We start from the raw sequence: 9,157 nt of genomic DNA, 5'->3' as shown, positions 1-9,157 counted from the left end.
AAGGCAAACGCCCTACCCGCTGTACTGTCTCTTCAGCCCCTTAAGTTGATTTTTTATTTTGGGTGACATGCACTGTGTTCAGGGCTTACTCATGGTTCTATGCTCAGGGATCACTCCTAGAAGTGATTGGGGAACCATATGTGGTGCTGGAGATCGGATCTGGGTTGGCCACAGGGAAGGCAAGTGTCTACCCACTGTATGATCCATTCTGGCCCCTTAAAATTAATTTCCTATATAGGTAGGCTTTTATTTTCTGTTTATCTGAATAAACAAAAAAATTGGACTCCCAGTAATTGCACACATTTCAAGTAATTAGGGGAAAATTCAGCTAAAATGTATTTATTAGCAGAATGGAAAAAAAGTGAGAGATCAATATTCCCTAATAAGGATGCATTAGTTTGTGAATTACTGGGTTGTGGTTGCTTTATGTCTGTGTCTTCTGTAAGCACTCTTTTTTTAAAAAGTCATGCTATTATTTATTTTTCAGAGGCCACACCTTATGGTGCTGGGGAACCAGTGTCGGATATGAACTTGGGTCCTCGTACGTATCTTGACATGTGTCCCACCCTGTTTAGCACTCGCCACACCCATCCCCTGGATTTTGGATTTTTATGTGAAATTTGCTGTTTATTGAGCTTCCTAAGCAGCACTTAGGGGGCCTCGAGGCCTACTCCCACCTCTCCTGAGTTAGTTCAACGCTCCAGCCTGGTGATGTGGTACTGCCTGGTCCCAGCGGTGCCCACCAATGTGGTACTTGGGCAAGTCTAATTAAAGATGCAAAATTGGTAACACACCAAAACATCACTGTAAATTTCCAGGCCAATGACTGGTATCTAATTGTTGATGGAACCCCCAAATTATGTTATCTTGCATTTGTGTGTTAAACAAAACCTCATTCACAGCATGCAAAGGGTGATGCAAAAATAGTTTATTATGATATAGTTTATGTAAAGTTAGGTAATATTTACAAAATAGAAATGATCAGCTACAACCATGGGTATCTAGCATGTCGCACAAAGGAATAAATATTTTGACAAAGTTAACACTTCAGTTGTAGTGAACAGTGGATCAAAAACTTTGTAAAAAAAAATCTTGACTAGTTAAAGAATGAGCAGCTCAGCCGACCAGGCTCTTCTCCGCAGGCCTCCCCGCCCACACACGCAGCAGCCTGGCCGGTGGGCGCTGGCGGGGTGCCCTGGAGCCAGGGGCAGTGGGGAGGGCGTGGCTTGCTCTGCACATGCTCGTTAGTGCGTTAGTGTGTGAACATTACCACTTAGCGTTAGTGCAGAAATCAAACACGTTGAGATTCCTATATGCTTGTTCTTTGAATGTTTATTGTCCGACTGTTGGAATAATTGCTGTGGCAGAAGCAACTGCTGTGAATTATTTCCCAACTTGTCAGAGCAGGAAAAATCACATTTTCCAATTTGTTCATATATTGTACCCAACCCCTTAAGTGTGGCTTAGTATTTTTTTTTCTTTAATAGCTGAATTGGAACTAATCCTGATAGAAGAGTGTATTTGTGAGGAAAATCATTAGAAACTGGGATTGATTAAGAGCCGCTTAAAAACTTTACATTTTGTAAATATTATTTAGGAAAACCACATGAATGATTTCTTAGCACTTAACTGGTTTTGAATCCTAACGAGTCAGTAAACGTGTCAGTAATACTAAAGGTAAATCCTAAATCCATTTTTTATTTGAAGTTTTGTGATATGAGTATAACATAATAGTGAATTTAGTGCTGTTTATAATCTATTCCTAGCTTCCTATAAAATTGAAGTGATATGACTGTAAAGGGGGCAGAGCCCAGGGCACGGCCAGTGCAGTAGGTGGCAGGTGGGTGGCCTGTGTCTGCCAGGCCTTTCCCAGACTCCTTCCCCCATGGGGAGTCACTGGCACTACAGGAAGGGTCTGGCGACATCACTGTGTCCCACTCTTCTGAGGCTGGACTCACTTCCCAAGCCCCGCTATTGGATCAGATGGTGGTTCTTCAGTAGTTTTGTGACTACCTGCTTCTTTACCCATCTGGTCCATGCTGTGGAAAGCAGTGAGGCCGACTCTCAGGCCTCTGAACCTGAGGGAATACATTCGCTGAGTCTGCACCCTGTGGAGATCTGGCCCAGAGACGAGTCCACATGCACCACCCAGTGAGACTTGAGAGGCCAGACCGGGCCAGCACCAGCCTCCCCAGGACGGTAAGTTACCATGGAAAGCACCTGGCCAGGGTGCAGCTGCCTCTCCTCTGTTCTTCCATGTGCAGGACTAGGGGCTTCCCCTCTACCTGAAAGCAGGACGCTCCTATTTGGTATGGCATGTTACTTTGGGGGGTCTAGGAATACTGCTCCCATGAGCTTCTGTGGAAAAAATTGGGGTGTCCCCCAGATCCCTTACCAAGTAAGAACAGTCTACTTTTGGACAGTGGGGGGAAACCTGTATTATAGGAGCTTTTTCAATGAAAAAACAATAGATGGATACAAAGTTGTCATTTTAGATACTGTATACATTCTTTAAAACCATCTGTTAAATGACCAAAGTTTTAAAAAAGATTTATCAGTCATTACAAACACTTCTCTGTTCTGTTAGGGGCTGGGGAGCTCAGTGATGCACCCAAAACAGTTTCCATTTTAAAAAGGGATGTCTGGATAGTTTTAAAAAATGCACACAAGCTTTGTAACAAACCCCCCCATGGTAACTTCTGGATACTATTTACACTTCTTGTTCTAATATACAGGTTATTTTGAAGGAAGTAAACACAGCTGCTTTCAGACAAACACAGCATGACGCCAGGAGGTGCGTGGCTTCAGCTCTCAGCTCTGTCCAGGGAGCACTGGACCAGGGGCCCAGGGTGTGGCCAGGTCGAGACAGTTGCTCTGCACCAGGGTGCTGCTGTGCCTACTTACTCCTTCTTAGGCAAGAGGTTGCAGTTGGAAGACTTTAGGAGAGCTCTCCTCTGACAAAAGGATCTGAAACTAACTCATCATTCTTTAAAGGGCAAAGGATAGAGGCTGCCGAGTCTTCCCCGCAGACAAAGTATGAGAGAATCAATACTGTTCACTGTCACACTGTGTTTTTGTCCTGTCTCCCTATCAAGAACCTACAAGTGGTTTTCCTGGACCTCATTGCAGGCTGATTTAGCTTTGAACTGTGGAAAGTGACCTTGCCCATAGGCGCCTGTACACGCGGCTTGTGAAATCAGTGCACATGGGCACCATGCAGTTCCTGAGAGTCACGTGAGGGCTGATGGGGGCTGCTGTGACAGGAGGGAGACCCAGGCCTGAGCTCACAGCGCAGGGACGGATATGGGAAGGCCAGAGGGGCATCTGAGCCCCGGGTCCCCTAGTGTCCAGCTAAGTGTTATAGTGATTTCACTCTGAGTGTGAAAAGACTGTCTGAAAGGTGGGCACGGGGCACACACTTCAATTTTAAGACCTGAGAAAGTGCTTCTTTAAGCACCATTCACCCAGGTCTCTGCAAAAGGGGTGTAGGCTATTCTAACGGGGCACTGGCAAGGCCCAGGAATCTCTGCTGAGTGGAGAAGGCAAGAGGGCTAGGGTCAAAATCTACTTAAAAAAGCAGATTTCTTCTTAACACAAAACAGTGCGATATCTTATGATTCTTAGGCGGATGCATTCTGAATGACTGGGCAAAACAAAACAACAAACCACTTGCAATTAAAGTGCCAAATGTTCCTTTATATTTAATTCCTTTAAAATACACTCCTCTTCCCTGTCCTTTGTAAAACTGAACATGCTAAAAATTCCCCCTTTCTTGGTGATAGGAGGGAGGGGTCACTGAATTTAGTATTTCGTTTTCGGGAAAGGGTTCATTTCCAAGTTTTTCAGACAATGATGAGCAAGTTTTATTTTCAAAACAAAGAAATACTAATAGTTACCTTCTTTTCCCTAAGTGGAACTGTGCTAGGCAGTGCTGGGAGGTGAGGATGGGGTACAGGAAGGAGACGGGACAAGACCCCCAGGTGCCTGCACCAGCCCAGCCAGAGTGGACCAATGGCACCTGCTGCCTCTCCATGCTGAGCAGCAGGGCCCAGATCTCAGCGGACGCAGACCTGCCCCCTTCTCTGTCCTTAATTTGCTGGGCTATGGGAAGGGGCCTCTGCTCTTCGCTCTTCACAAAACCACACCTTCCCTCTTGGCCTCCACATCACCCCAGCGGGCCACACCGTTTCCTCCACTCAGATTCACTTCGATGCCTGGGGTGGGAGTCTGTTTCCAGTGCCCCCTCAGCAGCATCTCTGTGGGAGGCTGCAACTGTGAGGGGCACCTGAACTTCTAATGTCCTGATGTGCCCAGCTGCGGGCACTTCACCCACTGGCAAAGGAACCCCATCAGCAGAAAGCAGTGTCCCTTTTATGTGCGGGCATGCGCACACTAATTCATGCATAGATTCACAAAAGCGGTCAAACCAAGTCGAATTGTTTAGTTTTTATCCCAATAATATGTTTAGCACAGCTTACTTGCAGGTGCTAGCAGATTACAAATGAAGTAATGAATATTTACAGGAAAATAATTACAACCGTGAAAGCCCACTTGTGCTAACAGCTCCCTCACCAGGCCGAGGGCGAATCCCACTGTGGGTGTGGCAGGGTGCAGCGGGAGGGGCAAGCCACACGGGCTGGCCTGGCTGCAGTCCATGGGGGTGGCTCGGCCCTGGGAGGGCCTCCCTCTGCCAGCACAGAAACCAAACCAATCTCCCATTAGAAAATTTCTTCCTGCTATTCAGTGTCTAACTTCCTGGCTAGGTTTTGGGTGCCATCAAAGTGACATGGAGGACACGGTGGGGAGCCCAGCAGGGGGAGCGTGGGAGAACATGAGCAGGAAGTGAATCCTCTGCATTCTGCTGGCTTATCTGCCAGGTGGATGAGATGTCCCGGGAAGCGCAGACTTGGTTTTGAGCCAGGTAGTAGATGTTGGGACACTCAGAAATGCCAGGAAAGGAACATAAAGTGTTTGGGGGAGACTGCAGCGGCCACTGCTTTTTTGCTATTGGCAGTCCCCCCATCTTCTGGACAGCTTACACGCTGGTCATCTCTGTGCGGGCAGACCCCGAAGCCTGCGGTCCCAGTGAACGGCAGCCCTTCCCCAGCCGCATGCTGAAGGCATTCCCTCAGAGCTTGGTCAGTTCCAAACCCTCTTCCATGGTCTAAACAGATGGAGCCTGACTGGAACCTCAGGGCGGGGCGCTGGAGGGCAGAGGCAGGCAGAGGCCAGGCCCAGCAAGGCGGAAGGGACAGCTGCAGGCGCAGCCGCTGTGCAGAGAGCGCATGCAGGCCCGTAAAGACCCCTTTTATCTAAAAACACTGCCGGTGCGTTTCTGACGGAGGACTTGAAAACACAGATCCCGCACTTTTCTTGCTTTTGGAAACATGGAAACTGGGAATGTTCTCAGTGGAAGAGGATATATACCCTGCAGAATGGGGCCCTGGAGTTCCTCCTTGGCATAATACTTCCCTAAGAACCCAAACCTGGAAGCACAGAAGCAAAGGGGTGGCAGTGCAGAGACAGCACCCCATGTGGAGAACACACCCCAAACCCCGAGGTTTCTGCTCTGCCCAAGACTCTTGAAGGCCTGTGACAGGGAAGGCGCGAAGACAAGCTACAGGTGAGGCTCTTGCAGGGAGCCTCAGTCTCGGCCTGTGGAATCTTCCCAGACGACTCTGCTCGCAAACTTGACTGAGAACCAGCGAGATATTCACATTTCAGCCTTACACTGTACATGGAACAAAACCACTCAGGGCTAAGCCACAGTGAAGCATATTTCTTGGCAATAAACCAGCCCCTCCAAGCTTCTCTCCCGACACTGCAGCTTGCTCAGAAGGAGGCGGGGCTGGCTGTAATGTGGCTCACATTTGTTGGTAATTCTAGTGTTAACGGGATCGATAGCTTTCATGGGACCATAACAGAAAGCCCAATTTGAGACTTTTTTTTAAGAAGTGCTACAGAATGTTTTTGTGCTCATGTAAAAGATCCTAAACTGCTCAAAAAGCAAAGCTGTTCCTCTGGGTCCCCCAGGCTCTGTAAGTGCTGCGAGGGCGTCCCAGGAGCCTGTTCGCCAACACTCAGCCATGGTGTGTCTCACTCCACTCCACATCCCCGACTCTTCCTTCCCGCAACCTCTTCACCAGCACCATGGGGTCGCTTCCAGCAAGGTCAGAGAAATGAATCATCTTTCCTATCAAGTGACCCCCTGGAGGAATCCATCCTCTGCCATCAGTCTGAGGCCCGAGGCTGCAGGTCAGCAATCCAGGTGGTCAGGGGATGACCAGGGTTACTGCTGACCAAGAGGGAGGGACCACAGGAAGTAATGAGAGGGTCGGGGATTTTGTGCAAGATTTAATAATAAAACAAACAAAAATAGGGAATGTCTGCTTTCCCACATTTTCCAGGTTGTGAAAGGTTCACCATGATGATCTGTGAGCGGTTCTACATCGATTTCGTGGAATAAGAGGAAATGCTGTCCTCCTCTCGGACAAAGGTGGTGGGCAGCCTCTCTCCAGCTGCATGGCCGCGCCTCCAGCCTGGGCCTAGCTCCAGCGGCCAGCGGCTGTCGTGCTATGAGCCAGGCAGAACCACACCCAACGGCTTGCTCTCCCCCCACGTGACACGGTCGCAGGGGATAGCGCTAGCTTATCCAGGCTGCTGGGCCTTAATACTGACAGTGATGGTGGGGGGGACGGCAGGGAGGGGAGCTTAACAGATGCCTGGCCCGCTGGCCCTCCAGCCCCCACTTGGAGCTAACTGAATGCCATGGAGAAGAAGCTTCCATAGAACACAACAGAAGTCGTAACTAACAGCAGGGAATGTGCGAACACCCATAAGCCAGTCTCTCATGCATCCACACCCACAGTTAATGATGACAACAACAATAATGGTAAAAAATAAAGGTACAGACAAAAGCAGCGTGAGGGTGGTGCTGCCGCCAGCGGGAGGTGCGTGTTCAGGTCCCTGGGACACAGCTAGTCTTTCTTCAAGTCCCTGGATTCAAAGAGCTTCAAGCGTTCTTGCACCGTCAGGCCTTCCTTCAGACTCTGGCAGAGAGGAGGGCAGGAGAAAAACCAAACCACCGGTTAACGGTTAACGTCAGCGCCAGGCCTGGGTGCGGGTGCAGGCTGCAGGCAGGCAGAGGGGCGGGAAGGCTCCTGGGGAGCGCAGAGGGCATGCTGAGAGACCGCCCCTGTGAAATGGTGGGTTATCTGATGAGAGGAGGGAAACCAGAGAGACGAGACCCCGTGGAGGAAGCGGAACTCGGAGCCGAGTGCTCTTGAGACAAGCAGCGATCAGATGGAGGCAGTCAGGGACAGACCGTGCCGAGAGCCAGAGAGTCGTCTCCGTCGTGTCCAGTGTGTGGGCCTGGCCACGTGGGTCCCATGTGACTATGAGCCTGAGGGTTCAGGAGCTTCTGGGCTGGTGCCAGCAAAGGCCCGGCCAGGACAGGCTCCGCTGCTGCCCCTCTCCTCTGCCCGCCTCCCTCTGCTCCCCACTGGCACAGCAGAGGCTGCTGCCAGGGCCTATTCCTAGATTCCGGCGGCCAGGATTGTGTTCACTGTGCGTGGGGGCACTTCTGGCAGTGCGGAGGGGCTGCGGTGCTGGGACCGAGCCTGGGGCTCACATACTCAGGCATGTGCCCTACCTACTCGCATCCCATCACGGGGATTCTGGAGCATATTTGCTACAATTTTTGAGACTTCTTAGTCTGTTCGTGTAGATACTTGTAAAGTTTAAGTCTGTGTGTCCCATGATGAACGGTACTTTTCTAACTCGGGGAAAAACTTTATTTCTTGCCTCTGCCCTTGGAGGCTTTCCCCATGAATCTAGTTTCTGGGTGAGAATGAAATAGGGCTTTTCAGAGCATGACTGGGAGTGAATGGAACTTCGGCCCAGCCTGCATGGGCCTGATTTCCTGGTCACTTGCTGATGTTCCTAGCAAATCTCACAGCACACTGGTATGTGGCCAGTTCCCCTGGCTTGCACATGCTGGAGCTTACAGAGGCTACACTAAGAGATGTGACATAAAGACTGGCCCTTGGTGTGGGGTCCAGACGATCACACACACTTCAGCACAGAATCAGCCTGAGAACTAGAAGATGCCGTGCCTGTTCTGGATGAGGAGCCAGAGTGGCTTGGGGGACTCAGCTCAGGAGGTGGGGGCAGTGGAGGGGCCAGTCTGTTCCTCCCAGGGTGCCTGCTGGACACCCTGGACGTGTGTGTGGAAATGAATGCACTGAATACACTTCGGGTGCCTTCAGAAAGTCCTCTGGTGAGTTGGCCAGTGGCTGCAGTGCTACTTTGGCCTGTGGTGCCAGGAGACTGAACTCAGATGAAGCAACAATAGGTATGTTCCCCATGGACTGTCCTATCTCCCTAGTGCACCCTGTTTAGTTTTTGCTGTGCTCCTGGCTCAGCAGTTACACCCAGCAGTGTCCAGAGGACCACAAAATGCTGGAGATGGACAAGCAAGGCTCTGGGGGGCTCTACCACTGAGCCCCCTCCAATTTTTTTTAAATATATCTTTTGTTGGACTTAAGTCCAGACAGACCTCAACATTTAAGCAGCAGGTTCAGGTCTTTTGTAAAGCTGCCTCAGAGTGGTGGAGATGGGAGTGAACCCATAAACCCTCTCTGAAACTCAGCCTCCTCCCTCCCACCTGCGCACGGGGCCTGCACGCGGGGCCTCCTCACAGGAGGCTGCCCTGCCACAAGGCTGGGGCGTGAGCTCCCTGTCCTGCTCTGGTGCTCCCCTCTGAGCACTGTTCACGCCTGGAGGGGTGTCCCTTCGTGTTTAGGGACAGGCACTGGGCTATACTGTAAGGTCCGGTCCACTCACCCTAGCATTAGGGCACAGACCGAACCAAAGCCTCCATGCGACCATCCAGAGAAGGCCACTGGTGGGCTGGCCCTTTCGGGTTCCCAGTCTTCCCAGGAGGGCACACTGGCCCTGCAATCAAACAACCAGCCTGAGAGAACTCTCTGGCCTCAGCGCCAGAGATGCTGTGCTGCTCTTAGGCAAGGAGCTTTGCTTTTGGGGGCCGTGGGAAGCTCTCTTTGGAGGACAGGGCCGAGGGCCAGTGTGAGAGACACGGACACCGGCTCCCACGTCAAACAGGCCTGGGGCAGGTTTGGTTTTGGGCCTTGTCACC

At 50.7% G+C, this 9,157-nt stretch overlaps 1 protein-coding gene across 6 annotated transcripts in view; it reads right to left on the bottom strand.

Moving 5' to 3' along the window:
- Positions 1–907: 907 nt before the first annotated feature.
- Positions 908–9,157, bottom strand: part of MPRIP (myosin phosphatase Rho interacting protein) — a 133,232-nt gene continuing 124,982 nt past the window's right edge. For all 6 annotated transcript variants that reach the window (XM_055135107.1, XM_055135110.1, XM_055135108.1 and 3 more), the window contains one exon: positions 908–7,049. In XM_055135107.1, the coding sequence (XP_054991082.1) occupies positions 6,978–7,049 (72 nt within the window). In that variant the 3' untranslated portion in view covers positions 908–6,977. The remainder of the gene's footprint in view (positions 7,050–9,157) is intronic.

The sequence above is a fragment of the Sorex araneus genome, chromosome 4 (genome assembly GCF_027595985.1).
Source record: "Sorex araneus isolate mSorAra2 chromosome 4, mSorAra2.pri, whole genome shotgun sequence".
NCBI classification, from domain to species: domain Eukaryota; kingdom Metazoa; phylum Chordata; class Mammalia; order Eulipotyphla; family Soricidae; genus Sorex; species Sorex araneus.
Note: the sequence above shows the minus strand (reverse complement) of the source record. Positions and strands in the feature narration are given on the sequence as shown.